The sequence below is a fragment of the Oncorhynchus keta genome, unplaced genomic scaffold (assembly GCF_023373465.1).
Source record: "Oncorhynchus keta strain PuntledgeMale-10-30-2019 unplaced genomic scaffold, Oket_V2 Un_contig_1587_pilon_pilon, whole genome shotgun sequence".
Lineage (NCBI taxonomy): Eukaryota > Metazoa > Chordata > Actinopteri > Salmoniformes > Salmonidae > Oncorhynchus > Oncorhynchus keta.
The window spans coordinates 263,105-281,508 of record NW_026279572.1 but is presented as its reverse complement, the minus strand read 5'-3'; the positions used below and the strand labels follow the sequence as shown (position 1 = coordinate 281,508).

General features: G+C 51.6%; 1 protein-coding gene across 3 annotated transcripts in view; it reads right to left on the bottom strand.

Moving 5' to 3' along the window:
- The window catches only part of LOC118382141 (ubiquitin carboxyl-terminal hydrolase CYLD-like), a 39,808-nt gene that overhangs the window by 7,806 nt on the left and 13,598 nt on the right, over window positions 1-18,404 (bottom strand). For 2 of the 3 annotated variants that reach the window (XM_052502566.1, XM_052502568.1), the window contains exons 7-10: window positions 2,999-3,100; window positions 2,360-2,476; window positions 472-887; window positions 40-205 (exon numbers count right to left, since the gene is read on the bottom strand). In XM_052502566.1, the coding sequence (XP_052358526.1) occupies window positions 40-205; window positions 472-887; window positions 2,360-2,476; window positions 2,999-3,100 (801 nt within the window). The remainder of the gene's footprint in view (window positions 1-39; window positions 206-471; window positions 888-2,359; window positions 2,477-2,998; window positions 3,101-18,404) is intronic. The other variant, XM_052502569.1, reaches the window with a different exon arrangement.

The following is an 18,404-nucleotide window of genomic DNA, read 5'->3' as shown; positions in this document are numbered from 1 at the left end:
TATTCAGCGCAGGACTGACAGGTGACACCAGTGACTCACCGATAGAGTTGCATCTCTCAATGGGGTTGGAGGAGTGGTGTAGGGAGGGGAAACGGGAGTCCGGCCGGCAGCATTTCAGCTTCACAAACAGGGCCTTCTTGGGCGCGCAGTTGAAGTAACGGGTACCTTGAAAGGTGCCGTCTGTACAGCCAACACACTCTTCCTCCTGAGAGAGCAGAACCAGACAAGGCCATCATGATGTTATGAGTGCAGTTACCTGTATGCTATTACACCAAACATATAGCTAGTTATGATACTGGATTTGGATGATTCTACCATTCAATTAACCAAATGTTGGTTTCTCTGAAGTTTTCCTGAAATTCTTTAGTTCACTTGCTGTGACAATGTTATTGCGAAAAACATAAGACAAAATAGCCAGGTCTCAGAGGCGACAAAGAGACAATCCTTCCAGTCAGTGTAATGATCTCTCACCAGCTCCAGGCCAGCCAGTGGCTCTGGTAGTCCCGGGGGCAGCCCCACCCAGCGGATGACCCCACACAGGGGCGGGTTCTCCTTCACCTCCACTAGGGACCCCACCTCCAGACCAGGCACTCCCCCACCCCCGCGAGAGCTGGGGGGTGAGGGGGGCCTCGGGGAGGGAGGGCTGGGCAATGGGGGCTCTGGCATCTGCTCTCCCATCTGCTCTCCCATCACTGACTGCACGGAGAGCGAGAGGGGTCCATGACTCATGCTGCCATTGGGCCCAGTCTTACGGCTCAGGCTGAAGGGCAGGGAGTGGAACTTGTTGTCATTGGACAAGGAAGCAGAGGGTGGGGCCCTGGTAGGAGGTGTGGTTTCATTGAAGTCAGGGGGCGTGTCTGTGAGGGACTTGGCAGGGTCTTCCCCTACTGCAGAGGAAAACAACAGACAATCAATTTTCACTGCAGCAGATATTACACTGACAGAGAGCTTCTAGCATTGTGGACTCATCAGATATTAATTAGTTTTTTTTTGCCAATGTTGTGAATAGGGAGTGTGCAGGTGGTGTCACAGCTTCATATCAGCATTAGCAAACCAAATGTAACCTTTCACTATAAAGTGGATACACTTTTACATTCACTGTAAACAGAACCACAAAATATATCTTGTGTGACACAAGGACGTTTTAATTTACCTCCCATGGGAGTTGAAAAACGTTAACAGTTGTGTCACTGAGAGTATGTGAGAAAATCTAAATGCCTCCACATGGAGACAGCCACAGAATAATCCAGACAAGATGGGTGAGTCATAAGATCATCACGTCACCAATGGAAAGTACAATACACCATCAAATATGAATATGATGGACCTGAACATATGGGTAAGAAGGCAGTGATGAAAAACAAAACAGAGGTGATGAAACAGAACAGAGGAAACAGCTGTGACAGGATTTCTCTCATTCCTGCGACATAGAGGAGTCATCTCCACTGGGTCTTCCTCACCCTAGAGTCCACTGATAGCTCCATAACTTGACACACAGGCTTTACATGACTCAATCATTTTCAATCCCTTGGTTTCACTTGTGTAATTATCCATTCATCACCACCACCACGCTGTAAGGAAAACTATATTTGACCGCATGTAGGCTACCTACCTAAACTACCCCACACCATCCCATGAAACATATCCACGTCCTCACTTAAACCAAGTACTGAAGGCTTACACTAATGCTTACAGGAAACCATCAAGAATAAAGTACAGTATTTTACCTAATTTAATTATTCTGAGAGTGAATAAATGCAAGAAATGTTAAAGCATTATTAAAAGCCTTTGTGATTTGAGGAAGACCATGACACCACAATTGCACCATGCAGGTGGATCTCACAGTTAATGGGAATGAATAGATGGAGGACTCTCAGTGAAGGGTCTTCATCAGGGCCAGGACAATTCCAGTATCACGATACTCGTTAGCATAGTCTCAAGGAAACAAAACACAAAGCGGATTTAACTTTAGGAAAACAACCCCCATTGTGTTGTCATCCAGTCACATTTATTTATTTTCCAAGCTATAGAACACACTATTTTTTACATACAGCAGGTATTTTAAAAAGAACCAAAAGAGTGATCTGCTTCATGTTTTTATTTTTGCAATGGAAAAAATATATTGGATACTGGTATCACCACAGCCCTAGTCTTGATAGCAAGCTTTTTTAATCAAATCACAGTAAAAATTTAAATAATGATATCTACCTAAACAATACAACAATTAAGTTACAGATCAAACGCATTCTTTATTTGTTCACTGATTGGTAAATGAATACTGTAGAACAACCATGCATTAACAAGACCCTGCTATCAAGACAGATGGGAGTCTCAGTACTGTATCTTGCTGGGGCTTTACCTTCATCAATGTACCATGTGCATTTGGATTTGGCCTGGACTGGGTGGTCAACAGAGCTGCCATTTAAAGTATAATACAATTCTGACTTGCTTCTACTCCCACACTGAAGACCTAAGCCTGGAGATAACACAAGTCAACAGAGAAACAGAAAGCAGGTGTGTGTTTGCTGCAGTGGAGGCTGCTGGGGGGAGAACGCCTCATAATAGCGGCTGGAATGGAGTAAATGGAATAGTATCAAACCCATGAAAACCATGTTTTTCAATACCATTCCATTTGCTCCATTGCAGCCATTATTATGAGGCGTTCTTTAATGACAGCAGGATAGGTGGGGAGAGGAGGGAGAGAGAAAGGCATAGAGAGAGGGAACGGAGGCAGATCGTCAGCACACTGTGCAGGTCAGTAGCCATGCAAGGAACACAATGGTTCACTAACTCTCACCACTCCAAACCATTCACATCAGCTCTGGAATCCAAATGGACCATTCACACAAATGGAATCTTGCCAAACTTCAATTTTCCAAAATTCAGTCATCATGCCTTAATGATATTATTTCCCAATGACAGAACCATCAGCACACTAACACCATGTTAAATTGTTACAGTGTTAGCTAGTACATGCACTTGAAGCCAGCAGCAGTACCTTTGCTCTTTGGTTTACTTTGGCCAGAGGAGGACTTGTCACTGCTGCTGCCTCTGGGGGTAAAACTGTGCTTCTGCAGCCTCTGGTCCTGCATGGAGTATTCTGTAAACACACAGTCCAGTAAAACAACAGTGTGGAACAACACTGATATACCCCAACACTGCACAGCTGTCTGTCTTGTTGCAGGTGCTGGCAGGTATACAGTATATACAGTTGGAAGTTTACATACACATTAGCCAAATACATTTAAACTGAGTTTCACAATTCCTGACATTTAATCCTAGTAAAAATTCCCTGTCTTAGGTCATTTAGGATCACCACTTTATTTTAAGAATGTGAAATGTCAGAATAATAGTAGAGTGATTTCAGCTTTTATTTCTTTCGTCGCATTCTCAGTGGGTCAGAAGTTTACATACTAATTAAGTGTATTTGGTAGCATTGCCTTTAAATTGTTAAACTTGGGTCAAACGTTTTGGTTAGCCTTCCACAAGCTTCCCACAATAAGTTGGGTGCATTTTGGCTCACACCAGCTCTGTCAGGAGGAATAAGTGAGTCAGGTTTGTAGGCCTCCTTGCTCGCACACACTTTTTCAGGTCTGCCCACACATTTTCTATAAAGATTGAGGTCAGGGCTTTTCTTGTCCTTAAGCCATTTTGCCACAACTTTGGAAATATGCTTGGGGTCATTGAGCATTTGGAAGACCCATTTGCGACCAATATTTAAATGATGTCTTGAAATGTTGCCACAATATAGCCACAATTGTCCTACCTCATGATGCCATCTATTTTGTGAAGTGCACCAGTCCCTCCTGCAGCAAAGCACCACCACAACTTGATGCTGCCACCCCTGTGCTTCACGTTTGGGATGGTGTTCTTCGGCTAGCAAGCCTCCCCCTTTTTCCTCCAAACATAATGATGGGCATTATGCCCAAACAGTTCTATTTTTGTTTCATCAGACGAGAGTACAATTCTCCAAAAAGTACATCCTTTGTCCCTATGTGCAGTTGCAAACCGTAGTCTGGCTTTATGGCGGTTTTGGAGCAGTGGCTTCTTCCTTGCTGAGCGGCCTTTCAGGTTATATCGATATAGGACTCGTTTTACTGTGGATAAAGATACTTTTGTACCCGTTTCCTCCAGCATCTTCACAGGGTCCTTTGCTGCAGTTCTGGGATTGATTTGCACTTTTCGCACCAAAGTACATTCGTCTTTAGGAGACAGAACGTGTCTCCGTCCTGAGCGGTATGACGGCTGCATGGTCCCATGGTGTTTATACTTGCGTACTATTGTTTGTACAGATGAACGTGGTACCTTCAGGCATTTGTAAATTGCTCCCAGGGATAAACCAGACTTGTGGAGGTCTGATTTCTTTAGATTTACCCATGATATTAAGCAAAGAGGCAATGAGTTTGAATGTAGGCCTTGAAATACATCCACAGGTACACCTCCAATTGACTCAAATCATGTCAATTAGCAGAAGCTTCTAGTTAATCAGAAGCTTCTAAAGCCATGACATAATTTTCTGGAATTTTCCAAGCTGTTTAACGAATTGTACAAACCCCACCCACCCACACACACGAAGACCATGTCCAAGAAGACCATGAAAGTCAAAGCATCTGAACCATTGTTGGGGTTCAGAGTCAGACAGCACACAAAAACAAATCAATAAAACCAATGGCTAGAACAAAGAGGCTGAGAGGAGCAGCATCTCACTTGACTTTCAACACAAGCAGAGCCATCAAACAAAAGAGCCTCTGTTGCCGCTGTTGTTACTACTGCTGCTGTTACTACTGCTGCTGCTGCTGTTACTACTGCTGCTGCTGCTGTTACTACTGCTGCTGCTGCTGCTGTTACTACTGCTGCTGCTGCTGTTACTACTGCTGCTGCTGTTACTACTGCTGCTGCTGCTGTTACTACTGCTGCTGTTACTACTGCTGCTGTTACTACTGCTGTTACTACTGCTGCTGCTGTTACTACTGCTGCTGCTGTTACTGCTGCTGCTGTTACTACTGCTGCTGTTACTACTGCTGCTGTTACTACTGCTGCTGCTGCGAATGCTGCTGTTACTGTTACTACTGCTGCTGCTGCTGTTACTACTGCTGCTGCTGTTACTACTGCTGCTGCTGTTACTACTGCTGCTGCTGCTGCTACTACTGCTGCTGTTACTACTGCTGCTGTTGTTGTTACTACTGCTGCTGCTGTTGTTACTACTGCTGCTGCTGTTGTTACTACTGCTGCTGCTGTTGTTACTACTGCTGCTGCTGTTGTTACTACGGCTGCTGCTGTTGTTACTACGGCTGCTGCTGTTGTTGTTACTACGGCTGCTGCTGTTGTTGTTACTACGGCTGCTGCTGTTGTTGTTACTACGGCTGCTGTTACTGCTGTTACTACTGCTGCTGCTACTACTGCTGCTGCTGTTGTTGTTACTGCTGCTGTTGTTGTTACTACTGCTGCTGTTACTACTGCTGCTGCTGTTGTTGTTACTACTGCTGCTGTTGTTGTTGTTACTACTGCTGCTGTTGTTACTACGGCTGCTGTTGTTGTTGTTACTACTGCTGCTGTTGTTACTACGGCTGCTGCTGCTGTTGTTACTACGGCTGCTGCTGCTGTTGTTACTACGGCTGCTGCTGCTGTTGTTACTACGGCTGCTGCTGCTGTTGTTACTACGGCTGCTGCTGCTGTTGTTACTACGGCTGCTGCTGCTGTTGTTACTACGGCTGCTGCTGCTGTTGTTACTACGGCTGCTGCTGCTGTTGTTACTACGGCTGCTGCTGCTGTTGTTACTACGGCTGCTGCTGTTGTTGTTACTACGGCTGCTGCTGTTGTTGTTACTACGGCTGCTGCTGTTGTTGTTACTACGGCTGCTGTTACTGCTGTTACTACTGCTGCTGCTACTACTGCTGCTGCTAAGGCTGCTGCCGCTACGGCTGCTGCCGCTACGGCTGCTTCGACGGCTTCTGCTGCTGCGACTGCTGCAACTGCTGCAACTGCTTCTGCGACTGCTGCAACTGCTTCTGCGACTGCTTCTGCTGCTACGACTGCTGCTGCTGCTGCTGCTACGACTGCTGCTGCTGCTGCTGCTGCGACTGCTGCTGCTACTACGACTGCTGCTGCGGCTACTGCCATTACGACTGCTGCTGCTGCTACGACTGCTGCTGCTGCTGCTGCTACGACTGCTGCTGCTGCTGTTATGACTGCTGCTGCTGCTACGACTGCTGCTGCTACGACTGCTGCTGCTACGGCTGCTGCTGCTACGGCTGCTGCTGCTGCTGCTGCTGCTGCTGCTGCTGCTGCGGCTGCTGCTGCTGCGACTGCTGCTGCTACGACTGCTGCTGCTGCTGCTACGACTGCTGCTGCTGCTTCTACGACTGCTGCTGCTTCTACGACTGCTGCTGCTGCTTCTACGACTGCTGCTGCTGCTTCTACGACTGCTGCTGCTGCTACGACTGCTGCTGCTGCTACGACTGCTGCTGCTGCCGCTACGACTGCTGCTGCTGCCGCTACGACTGCTGCTGCTGCCGCTACGACTGCTGCTGCGGCCGCTACGACTGCTGCCGCTACGACTGCTGTTGCCGCCGCTACGACTGCTGCCGCTCACGACTGCTGCCGCCGCCGCCCTTCTGACTGCTGCCGCTACGGCCGCCGCCGCCGATTGTTGCTGCCGCTACGACCGCTGCCGCCGCCGCCGCCACGACCGCCGCCGCCCGCCACGGCCGCAGCCGCCGCCGCCACGGCCGCGGCCGCCCGCCCCCACCACGGCCGCTGCCGCCCGCCACGGCCGCCACGGCTGCTGCCGCCGCCGCCACGGCTGCTGCCGCCGCCACGGCTGCTTCGACGGCTGCTGCTGCTGCGACTGCTGTGCGGCTGCTGCCGTTACGACTGCTGCTGCTACGACTGCTGCTGCTGCTACGACTGCTGCTGCTGCTGCTACTGCTGCTGCTACGACTGCTGTGACTGCTGCTGCTACGACTGCTGCTGCTACGACTGCTGCTGCTGCTTCTACGACTGCTGCTGCTACTACGACTGCTGCTGCTGCTGCTAAGGCTGCTGCTGCTGCTGCGACTGCTGTGCGGCTACTGCCGTTACGACTGCTGCTGCTACGACTGCTGCTGCTGCTGCTACGACTGCTGCTGCTGCTACGACTGCTGCTGCTGCTACGACTGCTGCTGCTGCTACTGCTGCTGCTACGACTGCTGTGACTGCTGCTGCTACGACTGCTGCTGCTACGACTGCTGCTGCTGCTTCTACGACTGCTGCTGCTGCTACTACTACAACTGCTGTGACTGCTGCTACGACTGCTGCTACTACGACTGCTGCTACGACTGCTGCTACGACTGCTGCTGCGGCTGCTACGACTGCTGCTGCTACGACTGCTGCTGCTGCTGCTACGACTGCTGCTGCTGCTACGACTGCTGCTGCTGCTGCTACGACTGCTGCTGTAACGACGGCTGCTGCTGTTACGACTGCTGCTGTTACGACGACTGCTGCTGCTGTTACGACTGCTGCTGCTGTTACGACTGCTGTTACGACTGCTGCTGTCTCTGCTACGACTGCTGCTGCTGTTACGACTGCTGTTACGACTGCTGCTGCCTCTGCCACGACTGCTGCTGCTACGACTGCTGCTGCTGCTGCTACGACTGCTGCTGCTGCTACGACTGCTGCTGCTGCTGCTGCTACGACTGCTGCTGTAACGACGGCTGCTGCTGTTACGACTGCTGCTGCTGTTACGACGACTGCTGCTGCTGTTACGACGACTGCTGCTGCTGTTACGACTGCTGCTGCTGTTACGACTGCTGCTGTTACGACTGCTGCTGCTGTTACGACTCTGCTACGACTGCTGCTGCCTCTGCTACGACTGCTGCTGCCTCTGCTACGACTACGACTGCTGCTGCCTCTGCTACGACTACGACTGCTGCTGCCTCTGCTACGGCTACGACTGCTGCTGCTACGACTGCTGCTGCTGCTACGACTGCTGCTGCTACGACTGCTACGACTGCTGCTGCTACTGCTGCTACGACTGCTGCTGCTGCGGCTACGACTGCTGCTACGACTGCTGTTACGACTGCTGCTGCTGTTACGACGACTGCTGCTGCTGTTACGACGACTGCTGCTGCTGTTACGACGACTGCTGCTGCTGTTACGGCTGCTGCTGCTGCTGTTACGGCTGCTGCTGCTGCTGTTACGACTGCTGCTGCTGTTACGACTGCTGTTACGACTGCTGCTGCCTCTGCTACGACTGCTGCTGCCTCTGCTACGACTACGACTGCTGCTGCTGCTGCTACGGCTGCTGCTGCTGCTACTGCTGCTGCTGCTGCTGCTGCTACGACTGCTGCTGCTGCTACGACTGCTGCTGCTACTGCTGCTACGACTGCTGCTGCTACTGCTGCTGCTGCTGCGGCTACGACTGCTGCTACGACTGCTGTTACGACTGCTGCGGCTGCTGCTACGACTGCTGCGGCTGCTGCTACGACTGCTGCGGCTGCTGCTACGACTGCTGCTGCCTCTGCTACGACGACGACTGCTGCTGCCGCTGCTGCTGCCTCTGCTACGACGACGACTGCTGCTGCCTCTGCTGCTGCTACTACAATTGCTGCGACTGCTGCTGCTACGACTGCTGCTTCTGCTGCTGCTACGACTGCTTCTGCTACTGCGACTGCTTCTGCTACTGCGACTGCTTCTGCTGCTTCTGCTGCTACGACTGCTGCTGCTGCTGCTGCTGCTGTTGCTATGTCTGCTGCTATGTCTGCTGCTGCTACTACTACTACTACTACTATGACTGCTGCTGCTACGACTGCTGCTACGACTGCTGCTACGACTGCTGCTGCTGCTGCTACTACTGCTGCTGCTGCTACGACTGCTGCTGCTAAGGCTGCTGCTGCTAAGGCTGCTGCTGCTGCCGCTACGGCTGCTTCGACGGCTGCAACTGCTGCGACTGCTGCGACTGCTTCTGCTGCTGCGACTGCTGCGACTGCTGCTGCTACTACTGCTGCTACTACTGCTGCTACTACTGCTGTTACCACTGCTGCTGTTACCACTGCTACTGCTGTTACCACTGATACTGCTGCTGCTGTTACTACTGCTACTGCTGCTGCTGTTACTGCTGCTACTACAACTGCTGCTGCCGCTGCTGCTGCTACTACAACTGCTGCGACTGCTGCTGCTACTACTGCTGCTACTACTGCTGCTGCTGCTACGACTGCTGCTGCTGCTACGACTGCTGCTGCTGCTACGACTGCTGCTGCGGCTGCTGCCACGACTGCTGCTGCGGCTGCTGCTACGACTGCTGCTGCGGCTGCTGCTACGACTGCTGCTACGACTGCTGCTGCTGCTGCTGCTACTGCTGCTGCTGTTGCTACGACTGCTACGACTGCTGCTGCTGTTGCTACGACTGCTACGACTGCTGCTGCTGTTGCTGCGACTGCTACGACTGCTGCTGCTGCTGCTGCTAAGGCTGCTGCTGCTGCCGCTACGGCTGCTGCGGCTGCTTCGACGGCTGCTGCTGCTGCGACTGCTTCTGCTGCTGCGACTGCTTCTGCTGCTGCTGCTGTTACCACTGCTACTGCTGCTGCTGTTACTACTGCTACTGCTGCTGCTGTTACTGTTGCTACTGTTACTGCTGCTACTACAACTGCTGCTGCTGCTGCTACGACTGCTACTGCTGCTACTACTGCTGCTGCTGCTACGACTGCTGCTACGACTGCTGCTGCTACGACTGCTGCTGCTACGACTGCTGCTGCTGCTACGACTGCTGCTTCAACTGCTGCTGCTGCAACGACTGCTGCTGCTGCTGCTACTACGACTGCTGCTGCTACGACTGCTGCTGCTGCTGCTACTATGGCTGCTGCTACTGTTACCACTGCGGCTGCTGCTACTGTTACCACTGCTACTGAAAATCAAATCAAATTTTATTTGTCACATACACATGGTTAGCAGATGTTAATGCGAGTGTAGCGAAATGCTTGTGCTTCTAGTTCCGACAATGCAGTGATAACCAACAAGTAATCTAACTAACAATTCCAAAACTACTGTCTTATACACAGTGTAAGGGGATAAGGAATATGTACATAAGGATATATGAATGAGTGATGGTACAGAGCAGCATACAGTAGATGGTATCGAGTACAGTATATACATATGAGATGAGTGTGTAGACAAAGTAAACAAAGTTACATAGTTAAAGTGGCTAGTGATACATGTATTACATAAGGATGCAGTCGATGATGTAGAGTACAGTATATACGTATGCATATGAGATGAATAATGTAGGGTAAGTAACATTATATAAGGTAGCATTGTTTAAAGTGGCTAGTGATATATTTACATCATTTCCCATCAATTCCCATGATTAAAGTGGCTGGAGTTGGGTCAGTGTCAATGACAGTGTGTTGGCAGCAGCCACTCAATGTTAGTGGTGGCTGTTTAACAGTCTGATGGCCTTGAGATAGAAGCTGTTTTTCAGTCTCTCGGTCCCAGCTTTGATGCACCTGTACTGACCTCGCCTTCTGGATGATAGCGGGGTGAACAGGCAGTGGTTCGGGTGGTTGATGTCCTTGATGATCTTTATGGCCTTCCTGTAACATCGGGTGGTGTAGGTGTCCTGGAGGGCAGGTAGTTCGCCCCGGTGATGCGTTGTGCAGTCCTCACTACCCTCTGGAGAGCCTTACGGTTGAGGGCGGAGCAGTTGCCGTACCAGGCGGTGATACAGCCCGCCAGGATGCTCTCGATTGTGCATCTGTAGAAGTTTGTGAGTGCTTTTGGTGACAAGCCGAATTTCTTCAGCCTCCTGAGGTTGAAGAGGCGCTGCTGCGCCTTCTTCACGACGCTGTCAGTGTGAGTGGACCAATTCAGTTTGTCTGTGATGTGTATGCCGAGGAACTTAAAACTTGCTACCCTCTCCACTACTGTTCCATCGATGTGGATAGGGGTTGTTCCCTTTGCTGTTTCCTGAAGTCCACAATCATCTCCTTAGTTTTGTTGACGTTGAGTGTAAGGTTATTTTCCTGACACCACACTCCGAGGGCCCTCACCTCCTCCCTGTAGGCCGTCTCGTCGTTGTTGGTAATCAAGCCTACCACTGTTGTGTCGTCCGCAAACTTGATGATTGAGTTGGAGCGTGCGTGGCCACGCAGTCGTGGGTGAACAGGGAGTACAGGAGAGGGCTCAGAACGCACCCTTGTGGGGCACCCGTGTTGAGGATCAGCGGGGAGGAGATGTTGTTGCCTACCCTCACCACCTGGGGGCGGCCCGTCAGGAAGTCCAGTACCCAGTTGCACAGGGCGGGGTCGAGACCCAGGGTCTCGAGCTTGATGACGAGCTTGGAGGGTACTATGGTGTTGAATGCCGAGCTGTAGTCGATGAACAGCATTCTCACATAGGTATTCCTCTTGTCCAGGTGGGTTAGGGCAGTGTGCAGTGTGGTTGAGATTGCATCGTCTGTGGACCTATTTGGGCGGTAAGCAAATTGGAGTGGGTCTAGGGTGTCAGGTAGGGTGGAGGTGATATGGTCCTTGACTAGTCTCTCAAAGCACTTCATGATGACGGAAGTGAGTGCTACGGGGCGGTAGTCGACTGCTGCTGCTGCTACGACTGCTGCTGCTGCTACGACTGCTGCTGCTGCTACGACTGCTGCTGCTGCTTCAACTGCTGCTGCTACTGCTGCTGTTACCGCTGCTGCTACTGCTGCTGTTACCGCTGCTGCTACTGCTGCTGTTACCGCTGCTGCTACTGCTGTTACCGCTGCTGCTACTGCTGCTGTTACCACTGCTACTGCTGCTGCTGTTACCACTGCTACTGCTGCTGCTGTTACCACTGCTACTGCTGCTGCTGTTACCACTGCTACTGCTGCTGCCACTGCTACTGCTGCTGCTGTTACCACTGCTACTGCTGCTGCTGTTACCACTGCTACTGCTGCTGCTGTTACCACTGCTACGACGGCTGCTGCTACGACTGCTGCTGCTGCTACGACTGCTGCTGCTGCTACGACTGCTGCTGCTGCTGCTGCTGCTGCTGCTGCTGCTACGACTGCTGCTGCTGCTTCAACTGCTGCTGCTACGACTGCTGCTGCTACTTCAACTGCTGCTGCTGCTACGACTGCTGCTGCTACGACTGCTGCTGCTGCTGCTGCTACGACTGCTGCTGCTGCTGCTACGACTGCTGCTGCTGCTATGGCTGCTGCTACTGTTACCATTGCTACTGCTGCTGCTGTTACCACTGCTGCTGTTACCACTGCTACTGCTGCTGCTGTTACTACTGCTGCTGCTGTTACTACTGCTGCTGCTGTTACTACTGCTGCTGCTGTTACTACTGCTGCTGCTGTTACTACTGCTGCTGCTGTTACTACTGCTGCTGCTGTTACTGACTGCTGCTGCTGTTACTGCTGCTGCTGCTGCTGCTGCTGCTGCTGCTGTTACTACTGCTGCTGTTGTTGTTACTACTGCTGCTGCTGTTGTTGTTGTTACTGCTGTTGTTGTTGTTACTGCTGCTGCTGTTGTTGTTGTTACTGCTGCTGCTGTTGTTGTTACTACTGCTGCTGTTGTTACTACTGCTGCTGTTGTTACTACTGCTGCTGTTGTTACTACTGCTGCTGCTGTTGTTGTTACTACTGCTGCTGTTGTTGTTGTTGTTACTGCTGCTGTTGTTGTTGTTGTTACTGCTGCTGCTGTTGTTGTTACTGCTGCTGCTGTTGTTGTTGTTACTGCTGCTGCTGTTGTTGTTGTTGTTACTGCTGCTGCTGTTGTTGTTACTGCTGCTGCTGTTGTTGTTGTTACTGCTGCTGCTGTTGTTGTTGTTACTGCTGCTGCTGTTGTTGTTACTGCTGCTGCTGTTGTTGTTGTTACTGCTGCTGCTGTTGTTGTTGTTACTGCTGCTGCTGTTGTTGCTGTTGTTACTGCTGCTGCTGTTGTTGCTGTTGTTACTACTGCTGCTGTTGTTACTACTGCTGCTGTTGTTACTACTGCTGCTGTTGTTGTTGTTACTACTGCTGCTGTTGTTGTTGTTGTTACTACTGCTGCTGCTGTTGTTGTTGTTACTGCTGCTGCTGTTGTTGTTGTTACTGCTGCTGCTGTTGTTGTTGTTACTGCTGCTGCTGTTGTTGTTGTTACTGCTGCTGCTGTTGTTGTTGTTACTGCTGCTGCTGTTGTTGTTGTTACTGCTGCTGCTGTTGTTGTTGTTACTGCTGCTGCTGTTGTTGTTGTTACTGCTGCTGCTGTTGTTGTTGTTACTGCTGCTGCTGTTGTTGTTGTTACTGCTGCTGCTGTTGTTGTTGTTACTGCTGCTGCTGTTGTTGTTGTTACTGCTGCTGCTGTTGTTGTTGTTACTGCTGCTGCTGTTGTTGTTACTACTGCTGCTGTTGTTGTTGTTACTACTGCTGCTGTTGTTGTTGTTACTACTGCTGCTGTTGTTGTTGTTACTACTGCTGCTGTTGTTGTTGTTACTACTGCTGCTGTTGTTGTTGTTGTTACTACTGCTGCTGTTGTTGTTGTTACTACTGCTGCTGTTGTTGTTGTTACTACTGCTGCTGCTGCTGTTGTTACTACTGCTGCTGTTGTTGTTACTGCTGCTGCTGTTGTTACTACTGCTGTTGTTGTTACTACTGCTGCTGTTGTTGTTGTTACTACTGCTGCTGTTGTTGTTACTTACTGCTGTTGTTGTTGTTGTTACTACTGCTGCTGTTGTTGTTGTTACTACTGCTGCTGTTGTTGTTGTTACTACTGCTGCTGTTGTTGTTGTTACTACTGCTGCTGTTGTTGTTGTTACTACTGCTGCTGTTGTTGTTGTTGTTACTACTGCTGCTGTTGTTGTTGTTGTTACTACTGCTGCTGTTGTTGTTGTTACTACTGCTGCTGTTGTTGTTGTTACTACTGCTGCTGTTGTTGTTGTTGTTACTGCTGCTGTTGTTGTTGTTGTTACTGCTGCTGCTGTTGTTGTTGTTACTGCTGCTGCTGTTGTTGTTGTTACTGCTGCTGCTGTTGTTGTTGTTACTGCTGCTGCTGTTGTTGTTGTTACTGCTGCTGCTGTTGTTGTTACTGCTGCTGTTGTTGTTGTTGTTACTGCTGCTGTTGTTGTTGTTGTTACTGCTGCTGCTGTTGTTGTTGTTACTGCTGCTGCTGTTGTTGTTGTTACTGCTGCTGCTGTTGTTGTTGTTAATACTGCTGCTGCTGTTGTTGTTGTTACTACTGCTGCTGTTGTTGTTGTTACTACTGCTGCTGTTGTTGTTGTTACTACTGCTGCTGTTGTTGTTGTTACTGCTGCTGCTGTTGTTACTACTGCTGCTGTTGTTGTTACTGCTGCTGCTGTTGTTGTTGTTACTACTGCTGCTGTTGTTACTGCTGCTGCTGTTGTTGTTACTACTGCTGCTGTTGTTGTTACTACTGCTGCTGTTGTTGTTGTTACTACTGCTGCTGTTGTTGTTGTTACTACTGCTGCTGTTGTTGTTACTACTGCTGCTGTTGTTGTTGTTACTACTGCTGCTGCTGCTGTTGTTGTTACTACTGCTGCTGTTGTTGTTACTACTGCTGCTGCTGCTACTACTGTTACTACTGTTACTGCTACTACTGTTACTGCTACTACTGTTACTGCTACTACTGTTACTGCTACTACTGTTACTGCTACTACTGTTACTGCTACTACTGTTACTGCTACTACTGTTACTGTTGCTATGGCTGCTGCTAAGGCTGCTGCTTCTACGGCTGCTAAGGCTGCTGCCACGGCTGCTGCCACGGCTGCTGCCGCTGCTGCGACTGCTTCTGCTACGACTGCTGCTGCTACGACTGCTGCTGCTACGACTGCTGCTGCCGCTGCGGCTCCGGCTTCTGCCGCTACGGCAGCCGCCGCTACGACTGCCGCTGCTACTACTACCACTGCAGCTGCTGTTACGACTGCTGCTACTGTTACCACTGCTACTGCTGCTGCTGTTACCGCTGATGCTGCTGCTGCTACGACTGCTACGACTGCTGCTGCTACTACGACTGCTGCTGCTGCTACGACTGCTGCTGCTGCTACGACTGCTGCTGCTGCTACGACTGCTGCTGCTGCTACGACTGCTTCTGCTGCTACGACTGCTTCTGCTGCAACGACTGCTGCAACGACTGCTGCTGCTGCAACGACTGCTGCAACGACTGCTGCAACGACTGCTGCTGCCGCTGCTACGACTGCTGCTGCTGCTACGACTGCTGCTGCTACGACTGCTGCTGCTACGACTGCTGCTGCTACGACTGCTGCTGCTGCGGCTCCGGCTTCTGCCGCTTCTGCCGCTACGGCTGCTGCTACGGCCGCCGCCGCTACGACTGCCGCTGCTACTACTACCACTGCAGCTGCTGTTACGACTGCTGCTACTGTTACCACTGCTACTGCTGCTGCTGTTACCACTGCTACTGCTGCTGCTGTTACCGCTGATGCTGCTGCTGCTGTTACCGCTGATGCTGCTGCTGCTACGACTGCTGCTGCTACGACGACTGCTGCTGCTGCTACGACTGCTGCTGCTGCAACGACTGCTGCAACGACTGCTGCAACGACTGCTGCTGCTGCTTCTGCTACGACTGCTGCTGCTGCAACGACTGCTGCTGCTGCTTCTGCTACGACTGCTGCTGCTGCTACGACTGCTGCTGCCGCTGCGGCTCCGGCTTCTGCCGCTTCTGCCGCTACGGCTGCTGCTACGGCCGCCGCCGCTACGACTGCCGCTGCTACTACTACCACTGCAGCTGCTGTTACGACTGCTGCTACTGTTACCACTGCTACTGCTGTTACCACTGCTACTGCTGCTGCTGTTACCGCTGCTACTGCTGATGCTGCTGCGACTGCTGCTGCTACGACTGCTACGACTGCTGCTGCGACGACTGCTGCTGCTACTACGACTGCTGCTGCTGCTGCTGCTGCTGCTACGACTGCTGATGCTGCTGCGACTGCTACGACTGCTGCTGCTACGACTGCTGCAACGACTGCTGCTGCAACGACTGCTGCTGCTGCAACGACTGCTGCTGATGCAATGACTGCTGCTGCTACTGCTGCTGCTGCTGTGGCTACTGCTGCTGCTGCTGTGGCTACTGCTGCTGTGGCTACTGCTGTAACGACTGCTGCTGCTACGACTGCTGCTACGGCTGCAGCTACTGCGGCTGCTGCCACGACTGCTGCTGCTGCCACGACTGCTGCTATTACTGCTGCTGCTACGACTGCTGCTGCTGCTGCTACGACTGCTGCTGCTGCTGCGACGGCTGCTAAGGCTGCGACGGCTGCTAAGGCTGCGACGGCTGCTAAGGCTGCTACTGGTGCAGCTGCTACGGCTGCAGCTACTGCGGCTGCTGCTGCTACGACTGCTGCTGCTGCTACGACTGCTGCAACGACTGCTGCTGCTGCTTCTGCTACGACTGCTGCTGCTGCTACGACTGCTGCTGCTGCTACGACTGCTGCTGCTACTGCTGCTGTTACCGCTGCTGCTACTGCTGCTGTTACCGCTGCTACTGCTGCTGCTGTTACCACTGCTACTGCTGCTGCTGTTACCACTGCTACTGCTGCTGCTGTTACCACTGCTACTGCTGCTGCTGTTACCACTGCTACTGCTGCTGCTGTTACCACTGCTGCTGCTGCTGCTACGACTGCTGCTGCTGCTGCTGCTGCTGCTACTACTACGACTGCTGCTGCTGCTTCAACTGCTGCTGCTACAACTGCTGCTGCTACAACTGCTGCTGCTACAACTGCTGCTGCTGCTACTACGACTGCTGCTGCTGCTGCTGCTGCTACGACTGCTGCTGCTGCTGCTGCTGCTATGGCTGCTGCTACTGTTACCATTGCTACTGCTGCTGCTGTTACCACTGCTGCTGTTACCACTGCTACTGCTGCTGCTGTTACTACTGCTGCTGCTGTTACTACTGCTGCTGCTGTTACTACTGCTGCTGCTGTTACTACTGCTGCTGCTGTTACTACTGCTGCTGCTGTTACTACTGCTGCTGCTGTTACTACTGCTGCTGCTGTTACTACTGCTGCTGTTGTTGTTACTGCTGCTGCTGTTGTTGTTACTGCTGCTGCTGTTGTTGTTGTTACTGCTGCTGCTGTTGTTGTTGTTACTGCTGCTGCTGTTGTTGTTGTTACTGCTGCTGCTGTTGTTGTTGTTACTGCTGCTGCTGTTGTTGTTGTTACTGCTGCTGCTGTTGTTGTTGTTACTGCTGCTGCTGTTGTTGTTGTTGTTGCTGCTGCTGTTGTTGTTGTTACTACTGCTGCTGTTGTTGTTGTTGTTACTACTGCTGCTGTTGTTGTTGTTGTTACTACTGCTGCTGTTGTTGTTGTTGTTACTACTGCTGCTGTTGTTGTTGTTGTTACTACTGCTGCTGTTGTTGTTGTTGTTACTACTGCTGCTGTTGTTGTTGTTACTACTGCTGCTGTTGTTGTTGTTGTTACTGCTGCTGCTGTTGTTGTTGTTACTACTGCTGCTGTTGTTGTTACTACTGCTGCTGTTGTTGTTACTACTGCTGCTGTTGTTGTTACTACTGCTGCTGCTGTTACTACTTCTGCTGCTGTTACTACTTCTGCTGCTGTTACTACTTCTGCTGCTACTACTGCTGCTGCTACTACTGCTGCTGCTACTACTGTTACTGTTGCTATGGCTGCTGCTAAGGCTGCTGCTTCTACGGCTGCTGCCAAGGCTGCTGCCACGGCTGCTGCCACGGCTGCTGCCGCTGCTGCGACTGCTTCTGCTACGACTGCTGCTGCTCCGACTGCTGCTGCTACGACTGCTGCTGCCGCTGCGGCTCCGGCTTCTGCCGCTACGGCCGCCGCCGCTACGACTGCCGCTGCTACTACTACCACTGCAGCTGCTGTTACGACTGCTGCTACTGTTACCACTGCTACTGCTGCTGCTGTTACCGCTGATGCTGCTGCTGCTACGACTGCTGCTGCTACTACGACTGCTGCTGCTGCTACGACTGCTGCTGCTGCTGCTACGACTGCTGCTGCTGCTGCGACTGCTGCAACGACTGCTGCTGCTGCAACGACTGCTGCAACGACTGCTGCTGCCGCTGCTACGACTGCTGCTGCTACGACTGCTGCTACTGTTACCACTGCTACTGCTGCTGCTGTTACCACTGCTACTGCTGCTGCTGTTACCGCTGATGCTGCTGCTGCTACGACTGCTGCTGTTACTACGACTGCTGCTACTGCGACTGCTGCTGCTGTTACTACGACTGCTGCTGTTACTACGACTGCTGCTGTTACTACGACTGCTGCTGTTACTACGACTGCTGCTGCTGCTGCTACTACCGCTACTGCGACCACTGCAGCTGCTGTTACAACTGCAACTGCTGCTGTTACTACTGCTACTGCTGCTGTTACTACTGCTACTGTTACTACTGCTACTGCTGCTGTTACTGCTGCTGCTGTTACTACTGCTACTACTGCCGCCGCCATTACCGCTGCCGCCGCCG